At 51.5% G+C, this 25,060-nt stretch overlaps 2 protein-coding genes across 3 annotated transcripts in view; one reads left to right on the plus strand and one right to left on the minus strand.

Moving 5' to 3' along the window:
* Positions 1-4,687: 4,687 nt before the first annotated feature.
* Positions 4,688-13,426, plus strand: RLBP1 (retinaldehyde binding protein 1). The gene is made up of 8 exons (XM_017662007.3): positions 4,688-4,931; positions 7,161-7,253; positions 7,485-7,613; positions 8,818-9,022; positions 10,579-10,757; positions 11,781-11,939; positions 12,838-12,948; positions 13,268-13,426. Exons 2-8 carry the CDS (start codon positions 7,242-7,244, stop codon positions 13,424-13,426), a joined length of 954 nt encoding a protein of 317 aa, XP_017517496.2. The 5' UTR covers positions 4,688-4,931; positions 7,161-7,241.
* Positions 11,897-25,060, minus strand: part of ABHD2 (abhydrolase domain containing 2, acylglycerol lipase) — a 95,134-nt gene continuing 81,970 nt past the window's right edge. Inside the window, exons 11-12 of one of the 2 annotated variants that reach the window (XM_037000697.2) lie at positions 16,228-16,383; positions 11,897-12,024 (exon numbers count right to left, since the gene is read on the minus strand). In XM_037000697.2, the coding sequence (XP_036856592.2) occupies positions 11,948-12,024; positions 16,228-16,383 (233 nt within the window). In that variant the 3' untranslated portion in view covers positions 11,897-11,947. Of the gene's footprint in view, positions 12,025-16,227; positions 16,384-18,972; positions 24,859-25,060 lie in introns of those variants that run through there. The other variant, XM_037000698.2, reaches the window with a different exon arrangement.

Here is a 25,060-nt window from a genome sequence, read left to right on the forward strand (position 1 = left end):
TTCCTTCGCTGCAGGCGTACCTGGGCTTCCGAGCATGTAGGGGAATTCACAGGACTGTGGGCACAGTGCCCTAAAAAGTCATTGTAACCAATCCCAAAGGGGCCTTCACACTGCCAGACCACCTTCCTTTCTTCATGAAGATTATTTCAGACTTTTCTATCTCCTCCTTCACTCTTAGCAGGTGACCTCAACTTTGCCACCAAATCTTAAAACTCCCCCGTCACCCACACTAATTCTGTCCTTCAGCTCCCTGTCGCACGGGAGAGTGCCCAACCACCCAGGCCAAGGCTGGTACCTCTGCCAGAGCGCTGAATCCCACCTGCTCTCCTCTCGACAGCAAGGGCCTTACCGTCACCACTCCCTAACCTTAGCCTTCAAGCTCTCCGTTTCTACAGCTTCCCCCCTAAAAACACTGACATACCAAACACTGTAGACAGGGTGGCCTAAATAACAAGACAGTATTTCCTCACGGTTCTGGTTCTGGAGGCTGGAAGTCGGTGATCAGGGGGTCACGCGGTCGGGGTCTGGGGAGCGCTCTGTCGCTGGCTTGCAGATGGCCTCCTTGCTGCATGCTCACAAGGCCTTCCTCCGTGTGCTCACGTGGACAGAGCTCTGCCGTCTCTCCCTCTTCTTCTAAGGGCGCTGATCCCATCACGGTGGCTCCATCTTCACGAACTCATGGAAGCCTAATTAACGCCCAAGGCCGCACCTGCTAACGTCATCACACCGGGGGACAGGGCCTCAACATAGGAGATCTGGGGGCACACAACACTCAGTCTATAGCAAACACATCTTTTTCTTTGGTGATGGGAAATTAAAGCCAAGTTCCTGCCCAAGAGCACCTATTTGCTTTTCCTCATCTTGTTAATCCTACTTAATTCAACAATGCTCTGAACAAGCAGGCCAATAGATTTTACTGTTCTACTCCTGCTCTCATCTCTAGTGCCTCCCACTGCCCCACGGCTGTAGGACAGACCCTTCTTTCTGGAATGAGGATGCCTCCTGGAGGAACCGGAGCCCTTCAGAGCACAAGGTGGCTGCCAGCCCTGTGGGTCAGCCTACGCTAGTCAGGGCGCTCTCATTACCACTGTGTAATTTCAAGGAAGGTGCCGAATGTCCCTCCACCTGGGTTTTCCCATTTCTCAAAGGAGGGATTGTGGCCTGGGCCTGCTTTAGGGTCCTGCCTAGCTGGGGAGAATCATAACTGGCCAAAGAGGGAATGGCAGAGGCCAGACTCCAGATCCCTGGTGCTGCCCTAGGTAGGTGAGGTGATGTCACCTTCCCCAGGAGCCAGGGGCCAGGTATGACACTCTTGGGCAGTCACACACCTGTGTCACTCTCACTTCTGGAGGAGGGGACAGCTCTGGATGTTGAATGATGAAGGGGATTTCGAGTGATCCGGACTCCACTCCTTGCCCACTGTGTGGCTCTGGGCAGGTCCCCTCACCTCTCTGATTCTCAGCTCCCTATTCTGTAAAAAGGGGGAATCTACTCACTGCCCCACATTTGGGAGGATAGAATGAGATAAGGCTGGTAAGGCGCCTGCCCAGGCACAAAATGGAGGCTGAGCAACACGAGCCTCCTCTCTCCCTGCCTCCAGCCTGGAAGAAAGAGCCAGGGAGCCCACAGCCATCTGCCAATAGGGTCGGCACAGGCCCAGGAGCCCACGGGGACTGTGGCTCCCCTCACATAGTGGTGCTATTGTTCCCGAGGAGGAGGGTCAGGAACGTGACTCTTGGGCGGGGGTGGGGGGAACGTGGTGGGGACAGGGGCAGGGCAAGGGCTGTGAGCAGAGTTTGCCACAGAAAGCTCTTCACCCTGGAAAGGGCCTCTGGGCCTGCTGGCACCCTGAACAGCCCTGTACAGCCCTTTCCTGTCAGGGCTGGGCCTTTAGCTCAAAGGTGTTATTGGTGCAAGGGATAGTCCTTGTGATAGGGTCCGTCACCTGGCTTTCACAGGGCTTCTTGGGGGCGCTCCCAGGGGGCAGCCCCTGCTCTCCCCCGAGTCCCTCCATGTTTGCCTGAGCCTCACACCCTATGAATTACCTGGGAAAAGTCCCATATTCCACCTGTATTAATCTGCTAAAGCTGCCATAACAGACTGAGAGGATTAAACAATAGAAATAACGTTTTCTTACAATTCTGGAGGCTGGAAGCCCAAGATCGAAGTGCCGCCCAGGGCTGGGGCCTTCTGAGGCCTCCCTCCTGGGCTTGCCAATGGCCGTCGTCTCCCTGTGTCTCCAAGTGGTCTTTCCTGTGTGTATGTACATGTCTGTGTCCACATTTCCTCTTCTTATTGGAATTCCAGCCATACTGGATTTGGACTTACCCTGATGACCCCATTGCAGCTCAATAACCTCCTTAAAGACTCTGTCTCCAAATATAGTCACACCCTGAAGCACTGGGGGATAGGACTTGAATATATGAACTCAGAGGGGCCACGTTTCAGTCTGTAACACCATTTTGCAGGTGTAGCACCTGACGCCTCAGTCGATGGCTCGTAGTAGGCAGGGTCAGGCCCAGAACCGGGGCAGGATGCCCTCCCTCTCTGCTCCTTCTCTGCTGCCACCACCCACAACTGGGCCACCAGGCCCTGCCCCACGGGGGAGGAAGAGGACGGTGGGCAGGGGCTGTCCTCTGGCTATTTCCCCACCAAGCCTCAGAGCTGATGGGAAGCTGAGGGTCAGGCAAGGCACTGATGGGCACAGGCTGGAGGGGGAGAGGAGCAGAGACCCTCCAGGACAGCGCTTTTCAAACTTTTATGTACACAGGAATCCCCTGGGATCCTTGTGAAAACATAAATTCTGATCTAGCCTGCCTGGGGGCGGGCTGAGACTGCGCTTCTAACAAGCTCCCCGACGATGCCGGCGCTCTTGATCTGCAGGCCACCTCTGGAGCTGCATCAAGACTGAGACCAGTGTTGTCTGTCAGAAATACAATGGGATCCAATAAAGTAGAAAATTAAAGATTTTCTAACAACCACATAAAAAAAAAAGGTGAAAAAAAACAAGTGAAATTGACTCTAGTATATTTTTTAACCCAATATATACACAACTTTATCATTAAGATACATTAATGATTCATTAAACAGACCATTAAGCTATATAAACATTGTTAATGAGATATTTTACATGATTCTCTTTGTATTCAGTCTTCAAATCCAGTAGATATTTTATATTTGCAGCCCATCTCACTGGGGCCTCCAAATTTTTATCAGAAATACTTCATCACAAAATTTACGGTTGAAAAACTAGCATCACGCACGTAAGTTGTTCCAAACATACTTAAGGATTCCAAAGACTGAATCCAGTATCAGTTTTCAAATTTCCATTTAAGTTAATTAAAATGGAATAAACTTTACAATTCAGTTCTTTGGTTGCGTTACCCCATTTCACGTTCTGAACAGCTATGTGTAGCTATTGGCTTCTCTATTGGACAACACAGGACTGGAACCCCAGGGAGCAGAATGTTAAAATGAGGGGTTCCCCAGCTCCCGAGAGGACTTGGGAGGGAAACAGCCTAAGAGCCAGAGAGCAGCCAGAGAAGAGCCCAGGGAAGCAGCTGCCGGAAGCAAAGGGCTGACGGCTAATCAGCTGCACCCCTGAGATCCAAGCCCCAGGCATTGCAGCCTGTTCCAGAGGAAGGGATCCAGAGAGGCAGGTAGGGGTCAGGTTCTGGTCCCATGCACTGCCCTTCAGAGACATTCTCACAAGCCTCAGGGTGTCTGGAGAAGGCAAAGAGGGAGAAGAGATCTCAAACCTATCCAAGTAGGGATGGACTGGAAAACAAGAACTATTTCTGGGGAAAACCAAAAAACGTTTCTGGCGACAGATTCTGGAGAATGTTCTGGGCACAGGAGCTTGGCCAAGACTGAGGCTGATATAAGAGAAGGCTGCTTGGGGATCAGACCAAGGGCAGGTTTTGAAACAAGGAGGATTGTCCAGGAGAAGAACCTGGGAGCTCCCTGCCCTTGGAATGCTGGAGAGAGAATATTCTAAAGGGATTGCCTCCCCCATTCCTGTCCCCAGTGGAATCCCAAAGCAGAGATGCCATGTCACCTGTGAAGGGGCTGCAGAGGGATTCCTTGCTGGATAATATGAGTCCTCCCCACCCAGATGCGTCTTGATTGTGTATGTGGAGTAACTGCCAACATTGACGGCGCATTTGCAGTTACTAAGTGTCAGCACCATGCTAAACACACTGCTATTTCATCCTCACTAAGGCCATGAGCCTGTCCTCTAAGTATCCCCACTTCTCATGGGAGGAAACTGAGTCACTGAGAGGTAGTCACTTCTCACAGCTAGGAGGTGCTGGAGCTGGGAATTAAAGGTGGGCAGTCTGGGTCCGAGCAGGCTCACGTCCTGCGCCATCCTGCCTAGAAGGCTGGTAGGCCTGTCTTGTCCTCTCTCCACTCTGCCTCAACCAGCTACGTTTCCCAACTGCACCCACTCCCTGTGGAGGTGACAACTACCACACCGGGCATTGCCGGGTGACAGGCCCGCAACAGCTGCTATTGCATCACAGTCACATTTAAAATTTCCCTTCATTTCTTGCATGTCTTCCCCTTTCTCAGATCCCCCTGCAGTGAGAGAGAGGGCTGGGAAGAGGGAACGGGGCTGGCCCAGATCCCACCCTCCCTGCTGGCTTCCACACGGCTGAGCAGGAACAGGGGAATATAGACGCACAAAGGAGGGCTTTGAGGTGGCTCCAGCTGGGCCCAAGCTGATCCTCTCCCCTGCCTGGTGTTTCGCTTGTCCCAATCTGTGCCTCCCTGCAAGCCCAACTTAATGGGAAACTGTGGGCATTGAGAAGTTCCTTGTGACACACTAATCCCAGCCTGCTGACGGGGCTATACCCCCAGTGGAGGCAACCTCCTGGCTTCCGAGGACGCAGGTACCAGGTAGCCCCAAGAAGGAGCTGCCCGCCTGGCAGGTAAGTCAGTAGTAGGAGCCTGGCTGGGCCAGGGAGCCCAGAACTGGGGTGAGGAGTTGGGAGTGGGGGGACCACATCCCAGGGTAACCCTAAAATTGAAACCAGCTGGCTATTCTCCAGGTTGAGCCAGACCAAACTGGTGTCAGATTTAGCAAGTAAACACCCAGTTAAATGTGAATTTCAGATGAACAACAAACACTTTTTTAGTATATAAATATTGCGATATTTGGGACACACTTATCCTAAAAAAAGAATTTGTTGTTCATCTGAAATTCACTCGTAATTGGGCATTTCTGTATTTATCTGGCAATACCAGGTAGCATGGAACTGCCTGGATATGGAGTGAAGGGTGGGTCATTTTTTACTGGATACAGCTCAGAAATCAGTATTTTAAAAAATCTAAGTTAATAGATTGGGCATGTTTAAAAGAGTCGCTGCACTGGCTTTAACCCACTATTTCTAAGATCTAGCACCTTGCCCTGACGATCTGCTTATCCGGTGGGGGTGTCCAGCCGCTATCTCCTGTCTGAGCCTCTCGGGGCAGTTCCGTCAGCCTCTCCATTCCTGCTCCAGAAAAACACAAGTGAGAGCAGAGAAGCATTTCAGTCTGTCTGTCTCTGTGTCCGCATGCTTGGAAGTCTCCCAGCCAGAGAGATGGCTTCGAATGGTTCCTGCTGGTAGATGATAGCCCCCAGAACTGTTCCCTGCCCTGGCTGGGTCTGTGCAGTGAGAGACTCAAGAAATGCGAGATCCTCAGAAATTCCCTGGGATTCTCCAAGTCTCTCTGTGCAAGTGGAGGTAATGAATAGTACGGCACTAAGGAAGGTTCATATTCGGAACCATATTTCAGAGCAAAACCCTGTGCTAGGTGCCTTACGGAAATTATAGGATCTTCATGACAACTCTATTTGGTTGTCCCTATTTTATTATCCCTAATTTGCAGATGAGGAAACTGCTGCTCAGAAAGGCTAACTAACTAGCCTAAGGCCACACAGGTGGTCAATGACAAAGCCTGATTCAAACCCAGGTCTCTCTGACCATAAAGGGTTTTCTGTGACATCAGCTCAGCTCTCCTAGGGAGCTTGCTTGGAGATGTCTTGGCCCTAGGCCTCAGAGCAGTACTGGGTGTCCGGAAGACATAGGTTCAAGCCCACTTCTGCCACTTATCAACAGCGAACAGGGGACAGAATTGGCCAAGGGGAACCTGGTCAGAGGCAGGAGCAGGGGATGATGGGTCCTTGAAGGCACCGGGAATGTTTAGGCAGAGGAGGAGAAAGTCAAGAACAGGACAGCTGTCTCCAAGTGTACTCAGCGGGGAAGCTGGTTATCACGGGGGCAATAGACAAGATTTGTTCTGGTGGCCAAGCCCTGCTTTATTTATTTCATTAAATCTTCCTAACCCTTCCATCTCCCTTTCACAGGGGCCCACCAAGACTCACGTTAAATCTCATAGCCTGCAAGTAGAAGAGACAGAATTTGAAGCCAGTTCTGACTTTTGCCACTACAGGCTGCCTCCCAATGCTGGCAGCAAGGCACAGCTTGGGCTTAAAATCCTGATCCTTGGCTCTTACTGGCTGTGTGACTTTGGATAAGTCACTGATTCTCCTGGGCCTGTTTCCTGCCATGTAAAATGGAAATAAGAATTGCCAGCCCTGGCTCCGAGACAGTGGATTTGAAAATACTCATGTCATCACCTAGCACAGAACCCGCACTCAGTATTATGCTTATATAACTAGCCTGTCATCAGCCCTCCTGGGAGTGAATGCACCAGAAAAGGGGCCATCCACCAGGCCAGGACATTTCTGAGGTCCCACTCGGTCCCGCTGGAGAAGGAGGGCCACAGATGGGAGGAGGCCTTGCCTTCTCCTGCAGTGATCATGGAACTGAGAACGGAGGCCAACCCTAACATTTTCCCAGCTGGGCCAGCTTACCTTAATAAGTGAGGTTTGAGGTATTTTTGTGTGTACTCCTTCTCAAAGGGGGTGTTTCTCAAAGTGTAGCCCAAGAACCATCTTCAGAGCCACCCAAAGGCACCTGCTTTAAAGGGCAGATTCCTGGGTCCCAGGTCAGACTCCTGAGTCAAACCACAGGAGGCAGGGCTCGGGCACCTGCCCGTCTAACAAATTCCCCAGGTGATTTTGATGCATTTGCAAGTTTGAGAGCCACTGTTCTGAGACAATAACAGAATGGTTTCTCAGAACCTGCTGCAGCCCTGACTTCCTTTCCTAGGGAGGAAACTGCCTGGAGAGGCCAGGGTGGAGGAAGAAGGGCCTTTCTTTTTCTGTGGACTTCGAGTCTTCCAGAGGCAGCATGTCAGACGGGGTGAGCGCACCTGTGCCCTGAAGCTCCACTCCACCACCTCCCCTCCTGCCCTCCCTCTTTCTCCATCATTTGGTCTGCCCAAGGGTGTGGGCACTCACCCCTACAACCTTTCTGTGTCCTCGGACCCACCCAAAAGGAGGAGGCTTAACTGTGACCTTGGCAAAATACACTAGTTCAGGGTGTGAGCAGGCCCGTTTGACTTCCTGCTTCTCCTTACTCTTCTCTGCCCAGGAGGGCACATTTCGAGTGGTCCCAGAAGAGGAACAGGAGCTCCGAGCCCAGCTGGGGCGCCTTACAACCAAGGACCATGGGCCTGTCTTCGGCCAGTGCAGCCAGCTGCCCCGCCACACCTGGCAGAAGGTGAGGTGGCCTGGGGCGTGGGGAGGGGCCAGAGAGGGAGGCAACGGGGGCGAATGTTGATAGTATCCTCTCCCCCCGCTCTTGGTCATCCTGGACCTAATGGACTGGCCTGTGCTAGGGGTCATTCTGGAGGTCAGCACCTGGGCTGACCAGACATCCAGGCCAGCCTAATCCAAGACCACAGCATCAACAGAGTTCCCTCCAACCAGTGCCAGGCCCTAGAGCCTCTGCACCAGGGATCATCCTGGACTCAGATAGGAGGAACACTGGGTTGCAGGTGGCCCTAGGCAGCAGGTGTCCAACTGCTGCCTCCACTGCATAGGCAAGAAGCCTCAGTTCTAGAATCAGACCTACCTGCAACTTGCTGTGCGACCTTGAGCACATCGCTTCAACTGGCCTTGCCTTCCGTACCTCTGAAAGAAGGATGTTGGGCCAGCTCAGAGATTGACTGTCCTCCATAGGGGTGGGCAGAGCTGTCCTGGGGCTGAGTTGAGCTTGGGTTCTGGCTTCCATCTCTGCGTCCCTGGGCATCTCAAGGAAAAGGTGCTCCGAGCTCTCCCAGACCTGGCTCCCCTGCTTCCCTCCCCACCCATGCTGTCCAAGGGGAGAGCAGCCAGAGACGTGTGAGTTCTCCAGGCCCTGCCGAGGGAGGGATGTGAGGCTCTGAGGCAGGGGCCAGGCTGCCATCTGCTGGGTATCTTTGTCTTTGAAAAGACCAGAATTAGTTTGGGAGGGAGCCGAGCCAAGTAATTTAAAGCCCAGCCCGAGTAGGAAGTCCAGATCCATCTCTTTCTATCTGGGTGACCTTGGGCAAGAATATCCTTACCTCTGTGAGCCTCAGTCTGCTCATTCTCAGAAATGGGGATAAGATCACCAACCTTACCAAAGATTTAAAAACATACTGTATTTAGACTTAGCGGGGGTGCTATGTAAGCGCTCCAGTAAGTGGAGCCTCTTAGGATTAGTGGCCTTTGCTCTCTCTTGCAAACAAACCCCAGATGGGCAGTTTAACCTACTTTTCTCCAAATGCTAACTGGCAGGCTGAGCTGCGGCCAGGGCAGATGTAGGCGGAGACCCAGGGCCCCAGCTGCAGCCCCTCCGCCAGGGCCTCTGCTGGTCTGGCACTGGTGAGCGACTCGTTTGTGAGTCCCACGGGCCCCACCGCCCGCCTGTGACTTGGGGCCCCACCCCACCCGCCTTCCAGGCCAAGGACGAGCTGCACGAGAGGGAGGAGACCCGGGAGGAGGTGGTGCGGGAGCTGCGGCAGCTGGTGCGGACCCAGGCGGCCTCGGGGCAGGAGCTGGCCCGGGCGGTGGCCGAGAAGGTGCACGGAAGGGACAGCGCCTTCTTCCTGCGTTTCATCCGCGCGCGGAAGTTCCACGTGGGACGCGCCTACGAGCTGCTGAGAGGTGAGGCTGGCGCGGGAGGGGACAGCCCTTGGAGGGCTGCGAGTGGAGGTCAGGGGGGGAGCATGGTGTTGACCCTCCCTGGGCGCTGAGAAGACCGACCCCTCCACTTCCCTCCATTCCCGGCCCCGCACAAGTCACTCTTTCTGAGCCTCCTACCTTACCTGTAAAATGGGTGTGAACCAAATAGCCCCGAAGACCCCTTTCATCTCCGACAGTGAATGAATGAACGAGTCTGGCAGGACAAGATACCTGGAGATTTGGCTCCTCTTACCTCTCTCCCAGTGCTTGAGACCCAGTTAATAGAACTGAGTCACCTGCATTGGGTGCCCAAGGCAGGAGGGAGTCTCCCATCTCCCGAGAGCCTAGACTTTGGCTCTGGCGGATGCAGGGAAGGTGGGTATGTGCCTGACTGCCTGTAGGTACCTAAACCTCATGTGGAGTGGAATCGGAGGTGGTGCCCATCCTGGGAAGGGAGCCCCAGGACAGAACTGCCCACAGCCTGCTGGCTGGAAGAAGACAAGTTTCCTACGGAAATCCGTCGTGGTGCTGGTCCAGGGAAGGGGTATCTGCATGGGCCATCTGCAGGCTCAGGAGTCTCGTTTTCTTCCTTCCTTCCCCAAATGTTAACTCACTGCCTGCTGTGCCAACTACTGTTTTAGGCCACAGGATGTAGCGGAGAACAAAGCAGACAAGAACTGGCAGCTCTTGTGGACCTTCTGTGCTAATGGTGGAAATAATAAACCAGATAAATAAAATGGAAATCTATAGACTCTTAGTAAGCAGGGGTAATGAGAAAAATTAGGGGAGTGAATATAAAGGATTGAGGGGTTGACGTTTTAGGTAAAGTAGCCAGGAAGGCTCCAGTGCAAAAGGGATGTTTGGAGAAAACCTCGAAGGAAATGAGAACTCAGGGAGTTGGGGGGTGCGGAGAGCCCTAGGACAGAGGGCGGAGCAAGGCCGAAGGGCAGGTGGTGGGAGCGTCCCTGGGGCATTGTGGGCACAGCAGGGAGGTCGGGGGCAGTCCCTTGGCGGGTCCTCCCCAGACACCTCCTCTGGGCGGGCCCCTCCAGGGTTTGGTGGTGGGCACCGGCTCCGGGCGGTTAGAGGGGCTTGGTGGGTGGGAGAAGCGCTGCTGGTCTCAGGAAGGGCCCCTCTGATCGGCTGGGTTTTGGCCGCAGCTTGGGGTCTTCTCCCTGCCCCCATGGAGCTGCGCTGTGCCCAAGTGAAAGCCCTGTGCCCCTGCCCAGGGGAAAGAGCGAATAAGTGGTCACCGTCCTCAGGCTTACGGCTGCGCCCCATGTTTGTACAGTTTACAAAGGATGCTCATACCCAGTCTGGTTTGATTACCGCAACAATTTGGTGAGATAGGCCAACATTATCAGCCCATTTTTCTTTTGAGAGGAAACATGGGGTTCGGAAAGGTGGAATGTCCAGCTGGGTCACACACAAGGCAAATGTGGGGGAGCCAGGCAGGAGCACAGTCTCTAGACTCCTTCTGTAGGCCCCCCCAGGACGGCCTAGTGCCCTGAGAGGCTCCTCTGCCCTCCCTCCTCCAGGCTACGTGCACTTCCGGCTGCAGTACCCCGAGCTCTTCGACGGCCTGTCCCTGGAGGCTGTCCGCTGCACCATTGAGGCTGGCTACCCTGGTGTCCTCTCCCATCGCGACAAGCATGGCCGGGTGGTCATGCTCTTCAACATTGAGAACTGGGACTGTGAAGAAGTCACCTTCGATGAGGTCAGTGGGGGCTCACCCGGCTCCCTCCAGTCCCCTGGCCTGGGTTCCCTCCCCTAAACTTGGCCTCTATTGGGCCGTCATTCCCGGCACCCCAGGAGGTAGGGGAGCCAGTGCCACCAAGCCCTTTGCAGGCAGAGGGAGAATTCCTAGGATGTGCCAGGGCAGCTGAAGACCCAGCAGCTTAGCAGGCAGGGTCTGCTGGCCAGTACGTGGCTCCCTCCTGGTGTCCCTGCCAAGAGGGAGTGACAGCTGTAGGCCACAGGCCAGGGTCAGTCCAGCCAAATGCTGAAAACTGAGAGGAACAGAGAGAACCAAGATTAGTGGCTTGTGGGCTGGGAGAGATTCTGGAAGGCACGGGTCCCAGGGTATTAAGCAGCCTGGATTCTTTGCATTTGTGTGTGTGTGTATACACACATATTTCTAAGTGCACATACACATATTTGGATATAATATATATTGTACTTATTCAGAAAGAGACAGAATATTTTTATTACATATTTCTTATTACATAAGTGATATCTGCTCATTAGAAATCACATCATAAACTTAAAATCATCCACAATTTTACCACCCAGAGATTTCCACAATTGACATTCTTCTATTTTTTCTAGAAACATACATATACTCACATATACACATGTTTCTATTATAAAAATGGGATCACACTCTACAATAATATACCATGAGTGAACATTTTCCTGTACAATTAATGTTATACATAGTTTTTAACTGCTTCAGAATATTCCATGGCATAAATGTACCACCATTTCAATAGTCCCTTGTTGGACATTTTATTGTTGTTCCAAGGTTTCTACTATTATAAGGGCACAGGGATAACACTCTGGCATCTAACCATGTATATGATATTCTGGGTTATTTTCCTGAGAAACATTCACAGAGGCGGAATGACCCAGCTCAAGGCCTGAGAGAAATTACCTCGGGCAAAGGATGTACTGTTTGACTGTCTCCTCAGGACCTTGAGCCTTACTTATCTTTGTGGGTTGGGTTTACACTCTGTCCAAGATCTTGCAGGCCTATTGTTTCATCCTGGAGAAGCTGCTGGAGAATGAGGAAACTCAAATCAATGGCTTCTGCATTATTGAGAACTTCAAGGGCTTTACCATGCAGCAGGCGGCAGGACTTCGGGCTTCTGACCTCAGGAAGATGGTGGACATGCTCCAGGTGAGGCCTCAGCACCACCCTGTCGTGCGGGAGCCTCTCACAGACTGGCAGGCTGGGTTTAGTGGTGCTGGCAGGAACCTAGGGCCTTAATGAGCACTGACACCCACAAACAATCGCATGGTGATTGATGGTCAGTGTGCCAAGTATTCACGTTCATTAACCAATTCATTTATCCTCAAGAGCGTTCCCTGCTTCGTGTTACAAACTGAGGCTCAGAGATTCTAGTGACTTCTCAAGGTCACAACACACTAAAGTGGCAGAAGCTGGACTTGAACCCATACCTCTGACCTGGAGTCCCATTCTCTGTTCTCATGTGTTATGCTGACTCTCTTTGAATGGGAATTTATCCTGAGAAAGGGACGTCACTAGTGCTCCTGACAACTCACTCCTGTATATACTCATCTGTCGGCAGTCCTTTCTTAGAGCTGACCCTAAATGTGCTTTATGTGAATCTAGGGAAGGAGGGGTGGGAGATGGGGGTTGTGGGAGGGGTTGAAGAACAATGAGACCTGACAGTAGTGCCCCTGTGGTCTGTAATTGTTTGCAGTCCACTTGGCAGTCAAGCACGTTTGAAAAAACTCAGGTCACCTAAAAACCCATCTAGGTCACTATTTCATTTTCTTACCCCACCTAAATTTATGCAAGATTTTATGTGTCAGCAGGGAGAGGGCTGGGCTACATGGCCTCTGGGGATTCCTCCCTGCAGTTTGGAGCTGCGGTGAAGCCAGGGCTCCCCAGTCGCTGGCCTGGGGATAGAACCCCCAGGGAGCTGCCCTTGGGCACAACTCAGTGAAGAGACAAGTCTATCCTTGTGCTGTGAGGAGGGGCACGTGGGGTGGTGAGTGGGAGCCTCTGAGGCCTTCGGGACTTTGGGGCAGGGCATTCTCTGTCACTGCAGGACTCCTTCCCAGCCCGGTTCAAAGCCATCCACTTCATCCACCAGCCGTGGTACTTCACCACAACCTACAACGTGGTCAAGCCCTTCTTGAAGAGCAAGCTCCTCCAGAGGGTGGGTGCATGGCCGCACAGGGAAGGGACCCCTGGTTGTCCGGTGAGTAGGCAGGCGTTTCAGGGCTGTAGCAGGAAAGGGTTCATCAGACAAGAGTGAAGAGAGTCGAGAGACAAGGGCGCCCCACCTGAGCCCTACTGAGACTCTGCACCACGGCCCCGGGCTGAGTGGACCCCAGACAGCACGGCGCGGAGGGCTGTGGGGAGGCCGTCGCCAGCCCGAGATGGCACGCCATGCCTTCGTCCTCCTGTCCCGCCAGCCCCCTCCCTTCTGCCTCCTCAGGGCCCCAGCTCAGGGTCCTACCTCCGCTTCCCTGCAGGTCTTTGTCCATGGAGATGACCTCTCTGGCTTCTTCCAGGAGATCGATGAGGGCATCCTGCCTGCCGACTTCGGGGGCACACTGCCCAAGTACGACGGCAAGGTCGTTGCGGAGCAGCTCCTGGGCCCCCGGGCCCGGGCTGAGAACACGGCCTTCTGAGGCGATTCCCTGCCATCCATCCAGCCCGTAGTTAGCACCCTAGGGCCTCCCCTCAGCCGGACCCAGAAGGCGGGGAAGGGCTGCCCGAGGTGACCGTGGTTCCTGAACCTCCCTAAGCTCTGAGGAGCTCAAGTGTCACTCTTCTTGCAAGTTTGGGGGGCAGGAAAGCTGGGGAAATCCCCTTGAAGAAGAAGAATTGGGGGCAGTTACATTCTTACTGCCTGGGAAGCTTTGGGCCAGGGACTTGCGTGGGGTTGCGTTTCAGACTCTAAGTAAGCCTCTCAAGGATGGGCTTTGTAACCATGTTGCTACTTAGGGTCTGTGAAAAGAGGAAGGCAGCTGGTTTAAAAGCCTCTCCCCCGCCAAGAAAGAAATACAAGAGAATAATAAAACTAGGGTACGGGGGGACATAAGTGCAAATGACCTGGCAAACAGCAATCTTGGCGGCCGGTAGGCAGGTGAGGTGCTTTCTACACGGAATTCCCAGGTGGGAAGAGCCTCGGGCTGGTTCCATTTTGGGGTGGCCTGGTCCTCTCAGTCAGAGGCAGCCTGGTGTGTGCAGTGACTGATGGTCAGGAGCCTGGACCTCCTCCCAGGGCGGCATCCGGGTCTCCCTCCTGTGTCTGGGGGTCTCCGCACCTAGAGCTCTCTCCTCCAGACCCCTTGCTCGAAGCTGGTCTCACTTAGATTCACAGAGTATGTCCTCTGAGTCCTGTTGCCGTCCTCACGTTATACAGTGAAAGCCCTTCTTTGCCTTCAGTCTGAAGCGCTTCACAGTGATGAACTCATACTTTGCAGATTCTGACAATTGCAAACACTTTCCTTCGGTGGAGCTGGCTTGCCTCAAGTGTTTGGTGATTTTGGAGTGTGCTGTGCTCATTTTTGTGGCTGAGGCTCCCTCCCTGTTAGAGCCCTCTGTTGTCGAGCATGCTGTTCCCTCTTGGGGAAGGACTGGTGTCTTCGGGGCCCCGGGGCTCGCAGGCATTGACAGAAACTTCCCCCAAGCTTCTCCATGGACTTTCCCACCTGGAGGCGGACCCTTGTTCCTATGGTCTGGTCTGTGGGTGAAGGCCGACTGGCCTGGCTGCTCCCACTGAGGTACCCCAGTTGTCACTCCAACACTTCCCTGCTCTTGCCATGGGGGTCACCCCATTCCTTGTAGGCCTGAAGCCCCTTTGGTGCTGTACCCACCTATGGGGGCAGGACCTTCAGCTCTTTGCTGGGCCGTGGGCCAATCCAGTCCCCATGCTTTCACTCCTTTGGGAATTTCTCTGATCCACTGAGAGTCCTCTTTCTTGTTTTCCAGCATGGCCATGTTTCTGTGAATGTATATCTATATACATTTATGTCTTACATCCTTTCATTTCTAGGCTTTGTGCTGTATGCTCACCATCCAAGTAATGTCCTTCTTTATAATATTCACCGTCAATAATCCATGTCACAGATGATATGTGCATAGGACTTCTGAGCTGGGGGAGGAATCCTAGCCAGGTGTTACGGGCGGAAGGGTAGGAGGCTGACCAGGGAGGATTTTCCCCAAACCTTTCAGGCCCTTTAAAAGTTGAGGCTCCCTTTTTCCCAATTAAATCTTACATGGAACTCTAGTATGTAAACCTAAACAGAGTGGAGGTGCTCTGGTTGAAAGGGGCTCAGCAGTCTCACCCCCAGGGGTCTCCCGGAACATCTGGAGCTTAGAAGGTGTTTCAGGCATGAGGGCATGAGTAACTGTCCAATGGTGCTAAAGGATCAAGTGATAAGAGAGTGGAAACTTGTATTTGACAAGATGGGGGGCACTGGTGCCCCTACAGTGGAGATGTTGGTAGAGTGTGGGTGGGGATGAGGCTGAGTTAGAGAAATTAAAGGAATGAGCATTTAAACAAATTTCAGGATAATTACTGTGCAATTCTTCATGTAATTGTAGATTAATGATACCAAAATAAAAAAAATTATAACTGCATAAAAAAAAGGTTAAAAAAAAATAATTACTGTGCAAAAGAACTGTGCCCCAAATTTAAGAGAAACAGTGCCTGATCCCTCTTGGATGACTCTTATCTTTCCCTGGGCCCCTAATTGTCAGGAGCCCTCCTAGATGCAACCCAGACCCATCTTCTGATTTGTGGGGGCTCTTACTTATAAATGAGATCAGGATGTGGAGAAACCTGCAGGTAGATGCTGACCACGAGGCTCCTGGGGGCAGCTTTGGCTTTTACTCAAACCCAAACGGGATGCTGGGGTCCCCTTTAAGATCGGCGGGACTAGGGCCTTAGCTTGGGGGTCTGGGTCTGACAACAAAGCCCAGCGGCTATATGAGGAAGCAGCTCTCGGGCTGGGACCCAGTGAGTCAGCTCTGATTGTGGGCTGGCACCGCCCCCTGCTGGCCTTTCTATGGCACTGCCCCTCTGCCAAGAGACAAGCGGGGCCAAGAGAGGTGGGTGGGCTGGGAAGGTGGTGCTGCCTTTGGAAGAACCTGTCTGCAATCCGTGGATGTTACTGTTAAAATCTGACGTGCTCAGCCTCACAAACTCCCAGCTGCCTATAAGGATTCCTGTAAGAGGCCACAACCCCCATATTAATGAGAGAGGGGAAGAGGGGCGATGACTCTTTTAAAAGCCACCAAATATGGGAAGGGGGACAATGAAACATGCAATTCTTTTAAAATTAAGGTTTCATTGACATACAATCTTACGAAGGTTTCACATGAGCAACATTGTGGTTTCAACATTCACCCACATTATCAAGTGCCCCCCCACCCCATTGCAATTACTGTCCATCAGCATAGTAAGATGCTGTAGAGTCGTTACCTGAAACATGCGTTTCATGACAACCATTTGCTGCCCAGAACAGTTTCCTTCCTGGAGACATCTGGCTGAGGCAGGGATTCTGCCATGTAGAAGTAATTTGAACAGGATGAGAGTCGGGAAGACACAGTGATGCGTTTCTGCTGTCCTCTCGTGGACCTTCGGGGAATATCGTCAGTTAGCAGATGGAGGCAATTTGTTAAGGTGTGGGTGGAGATCTCAGTAAGGGGAACAGGCCACCAGTTGCAGAGAGCCTCTGAACGAATGGCCACTGCTCAGAGACTCTTGTTTACCGAAGGGATGCGGGGGTGGGGGGCGTCTAATGCTGCCCAGTGGCCTGGCACGGCTGCCTGGAAGAGGGAAGCAGGGTCTTAGGCCACCCAGGAAAAGAGCTGAAGAGCTCCTAAGAGGGACCATCTTTTATCCCACTCTCTGTGGCAGGCGCGGCTCTCACAGACCTCAGCAATGGTGGGTCTGGAGGCTCACAGGATCCTGGAGAACCTCCCTACTCAGAGCATGTGCCCCACTTGGCAGCTGACTAGCAATGCAGACTCTTAGGCCCCCTCAGATCTAACTTATCAGAATGTGCGTTTCAACAAGATTCCTCCCCTGCAGGAATTCCCCGGGGAGCTTTGAAACTACTGAGACCCACCCCAGAGATCCTGAAATACTTGGTCAGGGACCTGGCCTCGGCATCAAAACCTATCCATGCTTCCAGGCGCTCAAATGTGTGCTGTTCTAAGTCCTGTGTGTTGACATATGGAGGAGGTGAGGATACGGAGGAACCACTTTGGCAAGTTTTAATGTTTAAGGATTTAAAGGCAAACTTTGCACTTGGTTTTATCCTGGGCGGTGAGGACGCAGAAACAGGGCTGCAGAAGTCGGGTAGGAAGGCAGCAGGCCATGCCCACCTGTCTTCCAGAATTAGAGCACATTCTTCCCTGGGGGCTGTGCCCGGAGGCTGCCCTGCTTTCAGGCGGGAAATGCACAGGTGTGTACACCTGATTTCTGAAGGTGACCCCATTAAGGGAGGATGGGGTGGAGTCACGGTTTGATGATGCACATATATGGCTGCTCAGCACTGCCCAGCCCAGGAACGTTTTTGAAAACAGGCCCATCTCTGCTCTCCCCCTGCGCCCGGTTAAGACATCCTGTTTGGAGCTGTACCACCATGCGCTCTTTTCTTCTCCACACTGTCCCGGGAGGTGATTTATGAGGGGGAACCAAGGAGACAAGGTCAAAACCACTGCCCGAAATAAAACCAGCATTCTGAAAAATATTGTCTAGTTGATACTCTCAATACCCAAAGATAGGCATTCTTACTGTAATCAACCCCATTTTGCAGGTAAAAAAACCACAAAACAAAAATCTGAGGTTAAATCCTGCCCAGAGTCACAGCTATAAAGTGGTTAGGATGACACCCTAGCCTAGCAACTGTGGCTCCAAATCCCTTTGACTCTGGGACTCATGCTTTGCATCCGGGGTTTATTTCTGGGGATGGGAAGGCAGAGGTGTAGGAGGGGGAAGAGGAACAATAAAATTAGAACTTCATTTATTCCAGGTTAGTTTCACCATCATCAGAGGAGGAAATAACTAAGAGAAAACCAGTCCGCAGTAGAGATGCGGGGTACTTCCAGATGGGGTACAGCGTGAACAGAGGAAGTTTTGGGAGCACCTAGCCACAGGAGAGGGGCTTGACCTATCTTTAGGGGAGATTCAGCAGTTCAAGGCCAGGTTGCCTGGAATATCTTCCCAACCACTCACATCCACGTAAACCCCTCTATGGGGGAGCCCACAAGAGAAATGAGGAGAGAGGCTGTCATATGTGAAGGCCATGAAGTTAGGTGTGTGGTCCTTACCCCAGGAAAGCCTCCTTATGGGGCTAGAGCTGAGGGGCTCATTAATGAAACAGATAATAAAAAAATGCATTAGCACCCTTGGGACAGCAAGTGATTTGTAGATAACCATCACCGAGAACCAGTCTACAGGGTTGCCTCAGGAGAGGCGCAGCTGGCAAGCTGCTGGCATCGACCTGATTCCCTGGACCTGAAATCCCTTCCAGACCTGAGATCCCTTCCAGTTGGTACTTTTAATAGGCAGTAGTCTTTGCAAGTAGGTTTTCTTGGATCAAAACAGTCTGGTATCTGTGGGGCATAGGAGGTTGGGGGAACCTTGCTTACCAGGGAGGGATGCACTTTGCAAGTTGATATTGGGCATTCTTGGGTCCTGGTCATTCATGTCCTCCAGTGCCAACAGTGCCCACCCACCTAGCCTGTCAATGGTTTTGTATGGCTGAGAAGGTAAGAAAACCAAGTGCATGACTAGGGGTTCGGGAGCACAGACAGGTACCACTCTCCAGGCTGGGCCAATGCTTGGATTCAGACAGACGCAAAGGAGAAGAAAACAGCACCACGTATCACACTACCTTAGGTGATGTTCACCAGCCGTTTCGAGGACACTATTAGAAACGCTACAACCACACTTTCCATTTTGTCTAAGGGCTCGCTTTACCGAGCCAGTGATGAAAATGTTGGCATCTTTCTTATCTCAGGGCATTGGCTTTTTGCCTGGAGAGGATGGGCTTGTAAAGACACCTGTGGGCTGGTCATTTCTTTGGTATATGTTTGCTAGGCTGGGTTAAATACCCACGGTGATAAGAAATTGGTGTGTTGCCCATTTCTTTCAAGCTCCTTTCTGGTGAAGGCAGAGGAAGAAACCCCCAGTATACAAAGGACACACAGCCACACCGCATTTTTAGTCTTTATTTTTTTAAGTAAAGAAATCCCCTCGAATCAAAGATAACAAAATTACAGTTTTTGTTTGTAATGATCTTTACCACCACACAGAATCAGAATAGAACCAAAAGTAACATGGGAACACAAAATGATCAAGGACACCATGGTTCAGTATAATTTCTTAATAAAGGTAAATATCCTCGTATTTAGAAAAAGTTGCATTGCTAGTTGCAAATCTTAAACACCTCAGTGCTGGAGGACCCAGTATTTACCACCACCACCCCTAAAAACCAGCAGCACAGAGGTTTTCAGGACACAAACTCAAAAATACATTATTTTCAGGGCAGCATTTGAAGTGTCAGAAAATCCAAACAAGACGAAATAAACAAAACTTTGGAATGTGAAAGGGATGGTTCTCAAAAATCAATCTGGAAGCAGATCTGCTAACAGAAGAACGTGGCTGAATGGAGTCTACCCAGGAAAGGGGAGATGCAAACGGGCTCCCACCCCCTCCCCCCACCCCTGGTGTCGCTAAGGCCGCTGCAGTGGCAGAAGTCAGAAGCTCAGGTACAGTGAAGGTCTTCCTGAGGCAGTGGGAGGGACCCAGGTCATCTGGGACCGGTGTCGGGAGGTGACCGGATTCGCCTTGCACTTTAGGAAAACAAAGAGGCCAAAACGAAAACCAAACCAAACCTAACTTCTACCCCGGGGGAACTTGGTCCACCCCATGCGGACAGCCCGGAGGGAAGCGGCCGGCTCTGGGATGGAGGGCGCCAGCGACTCTTACTCTAGGTGACTGGTGGGGCTGCTCAAGTGGGGGTCTGGAAGGAGAATGCCCGCTGAGATGAAGGGTATTTCTCCAGGTGCCAGAAGCAGACTGTCCCCAGCTCATGGCGACAGTAGATTCCTTGGTTAATGGGGACCAGGAGGGGGGCAAGGGTAGGTTATAGATTTTATTACTAATTGACAGAAGTTGAATTAAAGGACTTAATTCTCCGGTTAGAAATTAACTTCAGCTTATTCCTTTGAGATATATAAAAGCTTTACCCAGATACATGCTAGGAAAAACAGTTCAGAAAACATGGGGGTGCCGACTCTTCCCAAAGGGGCAGCGGCCTGCTGTCTGGGAGTCTGAGAATGGCTCACGGGCTGGACTCTGCAGCCTGATTGCACGGGCCCCATCGGGAGGACATCTGGGAGGTGGCATCTGCAGCCCGTGGCAGCAGTGACACAGGCTGGAGGAAGTATTCTAGCTCACACGGCCAGCAGGGGCCAGTTCCTCTTCCCTTGGCTTCAAATGTAATTTGGCGATAGCGATCCTAGTGTCCGAACAGGGCCGGGGTGGGGGCAGAGGGGAAGGCGTGACACTCAGATAACAGAGGGAGAGGAAAACCTCTCCCTCAATTGCTTGGCCTCTAAATGCCAAGGGCGGGCTGCTTTTCACAGCTTTTTGAGGCATCCGGGTAACCCAAAGTGGCTCTGAACAAAAAAGTGAGGCCAAGAAGGAAGAAGGCATCAGAGGATGAGGCATTTGCCCTGCGCTGAATCACTCGCATTGTTGAAGGGCAGGGGGGCCTAACATGACTGGAGCGTACAGGCCACAGGAAGAAATCCTCTGGGTCAGCTGTGGCCTGGCTTCAAACTTCCACAGCAGAAAATTCTGAATTCCAATGTGACAATATTGTTATAATAACCAGAGGATATACTAGAGGCAAGTTAAGGCTTTCTGGGCAAAGAAAATTCCAGATGATATGTGAGCAGATGCTGCAGTAAAATGCTTGTCAGTAACTCTCTTGTCCTGCCTAAAGGACAAAGACCTGGGTTCTTCAAACTCTGTGGGATGTTTCAGTGACCTTTACTTTAGCTCTAAGTCAGAATCAATGCCAAAGGAAAAGAAACGCCTCTCACATCAGACATCTGCTTGCCTGGCAAACACAAGCAAGAACACACGTGCTGTTTCCCTGGAGCTGGCAAAATGGATGTCAAGTCACACAGTTACAATGAGAGCGCTCATTCAGATGCCAGGCATATAAGCTCAGCTCTCCGGAAAGTGCAGCCTTAATGCAGACTGTAGTTTCAGAATGAAAACCTGAGCAGGAAGGCCTTCTGCCCTGGGAAGTCTCAATGCTCTGCCTGAATCACACAGAAGGAAGGGGACAGTCGCCTTGTTCCAAGGGCCTGCGTCTGTTCCGCTCACAGGACCACCCTCAGAACACCAAGGACACTGAGATGACAATGGAGACTGAAGAGAAGCCAGTCCTAGACATAGGGCTTTGGGCGATAGCATGGGTCCTCACCAGCAAAGACATCCACCCTATACTGCAGAAGCTCCCTCTCTCCAAGGCCCCTTGAGATGAGCCTGGGCCTTGACGTACCTGTTTCCACCTGCACGGGTGGGAACGCCAGTGGGAACATTCAGGCAAGTGGGGCATAAATGGATGAAGTGGTCTTAGAGATGGTCAAAGACGAGGCAGCTGGGGCACAGACAGGTGACGTGACTGCTCACAATATGACGCGAACAGAGAGACTTAGGACGAGAACCCAGCGCTCCTGGACCCTGGGTCCACTACACCTTGTTAAGAAAGGATCTCTCCCCTTTCAGGGCATTTCCACTCTTACAGTATTTCGTTGGGTTCCCTGTGAGTGTAACATGCAGTAGAGAGATTTAAAGAATATAGTGACAATTGCTTCATTCTCTTCTGAAATCATTGGTGCAAATTCATAGCAGGGAAGGTAAGAGGTTTTCTGCAAGCCTGTGAAACTGCCTTCTAACATAAATGAACCAAGGAGACATGATACCATTTTCTGATAATCCTGATTTGACTGGGTTCAGTTACTCAACAGTGTCTTCAAACTGTTAAGGAGGCCTGCAGCACAACCAGGAGAAACGTGGGTGCTTGCCCTCCTTGGATTTTAATGTGTCATTTGTGCAATAGAATTGTCTAGGTCTGTGCAACATATACCCTTAATCTGACTTTAAATATAATACTCAAATGCTCTTTGAAAATTCAGTCTTGTATGGCCCAAATAGGACCTTAACAGCAAGAAAGTGAACACTCACATTATCACTGGAAAGGAATGACTTTAGGAAGAAAAAGCTAGGAAACCTGGAAGAAGGAAAAAGCTGACCCACGTACATAACACTGCTTCCTTGTCTATCAGGCAGGTTTGTTTCTCTAAAGATTCAATGCCTCTGTGCTCTCATTCAGGGACAAACAAGACTTTTCCTGTAAGACAGGCACAGTCACATTCTCATTTCCGTGACTGAAAAGCCTGAAGCTAAAAACAGGGCATCGGTTGATTTCATGTGAGCCAAAATGGAATGTTAAGTGCCATTCAGAGTTGCACACTGAAAGGATTTTGGCTGGGACACAGCCCCACAGTCCTGTAGGGTAAATTCCGGTTGTGGGGCTACCAAGGCTATGCCACAAGCCCTGCCTTACGTCCAGGGGGCCACCAGAGCTGCCACGTTGGCCAGGCTCCAGAGCCTTCTGGTCTCCCTCCATCTGCACCCACGTGTGTGACAAGAAGACTGTGTTTTCTCCAGAATAGAGCTGGTACCTGGCCACAACTTTGTCAGAATAGGTCAAGCGATGAGACCAAAGGTGAATGAAAAAGAACCTTTCCTTCCTGGGATGGTGATTTGATCCCATTAAGTTATTGCTTCGTGTACCTAAATTCACACAGTCTTGAGAAATGAGGGTAGTAGTAGGAATTGACTATGAATCTTCTAGATTACAGCTGTGGTTGTTGGGTGGAAGGGAAAGTACCAGAGGAGAGGGACCAGCTTCCAAATTGAGGGGTAGATGATAAAGTGCCAGTCTGGGCTAAGAGAACATGGAAAAGAAACAACAGAAAAATAACAACGTGCGGGAAATGTCACAATGATGAATTTGGTGTGAGAAATTATAACAGCAAAGTTGAGACCACAGAAATCTGAATCTTTTGAGATAATGGCTGTTTTTGATGTTACTAGTTAAGATGATCTGGTGGTTGTCAGAAAACAACTTCTTCGGGTTACAGATTATTGTCATGGCTTCTTGGACCAATGCCAAACTACCCATGGCCACGAGGGTCAGAGTCCCCGCCCTCAGGTGCCTCCCTTCACCCCTTCAACACCCACACGGACCCACCACTGATATTCTTGTCTGTCCTGGAGCAATGGAGATGAAGCAGGAAAATGTTTAAAAAAATATCCAGATAATTTCACTTGTTCTGTTTAGTTCCAGATAGCAACTGCTGATTTTTCAAAGTACAGGGTTCTTAGATGTTCAGGTACCACAGGACTGGAGAACAGGAGTACTTGAAACTGAGAGTGACATTTTCATCGGAGAAGACACACGTCGCAAAGATCTACCCAAACAGACTACAAATGTAGGCGCTTAAATTAAAAATCTGGTGTCGAAATAACACGACCTTTAGTTGGAAAGATCTTTCTCCAAACTCAGATCTGACTCTTGAATTGTTTGGTATCAAAAGCCAGAATTAGAGAGACTTGGGTTAAAAAAATAAAATAAAATTACAATCACGTGCTTAAAAAAAAAACCCTTTTATATGAAATGAGGGACAGGAAAAAGGAAGGCGAATGATGACATCTGCCTGTGGCGATGAGAGCCCTAGCCCCCAGGCTCCCCTGGGGGGACATTCTCCCAAACTGCAGTAAACTGCGTTTGTCATTGGACATTTGAAGGGGTAGTGATCTCAGCAGTCTACCTGGTCCAAGTGCCCCATTTTACAGGTGAAGAAACTGAGGTCCAAAGGTACTTTTCCAGGGTCACATAAGCAGTGAGCAACAGTCAGGCATGCCCACGTCCTTCTGGACACATCACACCCGTCACACATGAGGGCAGCTGCACAGGACAGGCCTGGCTACTTTGGGGGCCCCTGGGAGCTAGGAACCAGCCCCAGGTAGGAATTTCAATAAAATGAGCTACCGAGATGTTTCTAGTTTAAAGACCCTGCAGAACAGCATTTCCCCAATCTGCCTGGTGATGAGAGCTACCTGGGGCTCTTGTCAAAAACTAAAATCCCCAGGCCCCTTCCCAGACCCACTGAATCAGCCTCTCCAGGGGAGGGGCCTGGGAGGCTGAATTTCTAACAAGAGCCCCGGGTAACTCTCATTATCAGCAAAATTTAGGGGAACTGTCTTAGGAGACAGTGCGGGAGAAACGTGGCTTGTGACTCAAGGGAATTTTCTTTGCTGTGTAAGAGGCCATATCCTCCGGCCTGGGAGGCCCAGGTCCTCAGGCTGCCAAGCTGAATCTTCAGCATTGGCTTAGAACTCGGCCAGGGTCTGAGTAAGGACACATACAACCATTGCAAAATAACACACATCCTTCACTCTTCTTGGGGAAGAGCCTTTGACTCGCAAAAACTGCTGTTAGGACACATTTGTAATAGGGAAACTAGATGTAATTGGCTTAAAAGCAATCAGATGCTGAGACAGAACGGGCGGGTGAGAATCCTGTCGCCTGTCACCGTGGCTAACAATGCAAGGGAGAAAACCAGTAACTAAGCACAAAAATACTCTGGAGCTCCCAGGGACCGCCGCCTACTCCAAGACAGGTGCGCCTGGTGGGCGGTCCCCGCTCATGGTGTGAGGTCAGATCCAGGCCACTGAGGGAGATGGGAGACCTGAAACAGCCGGCGAGGGACGTGGGCTCCAGAGGAGGCTGCTGGGGCGTGCCGGAGTCCGGAAGGCCTCACTCCACGTCGGCCTCCACCTGCTCCGTGTCGGAGCACTGCAACTTGTTCCGTTCCCACTGGCAGATGGCGTTGGCATACTCTACCACCAGCTTATCCATCCACGTCAGGGGCTCGGGGAACAGCACGGAGCCCTCAAAGAAGCCCAGGTGGCCCCCATGCAGAGGCAGCACGAACATGACATTCTCCCGTTTCTCTGCAGGGGAGAGGCAGCTGAGTGAGTCACTGTGCTCTGGCTCACTCCGCGACCGGACGTGCAAAAGCGAGCCGGCCAGGGTGGCCCACGCCTTCCGCACAGCAGAAGGTCACCCAAGTGGGCACCCAACCTCTATTCACTCTGCCCTGTTCACCAAAGTGGGAGGGAGATGTGGTGGGCCAGGCAAGGCAGTGCCAGCGAG

The sequence above is a fragment of the Manis javanica genome, chromosome 18, assembly GCF_040802235.1.
Source record: "Manis javanica isolate MJ-LG chromosome 18, MJ_LKY, whole genome shotgun sequence".
Classification (NCBI taxonomy): domain Eukaryota; kingdom Metazoa; phylum Chordata; class Mammalia; order Pholidota; family Manidae; genus Manis; species Manis javanica.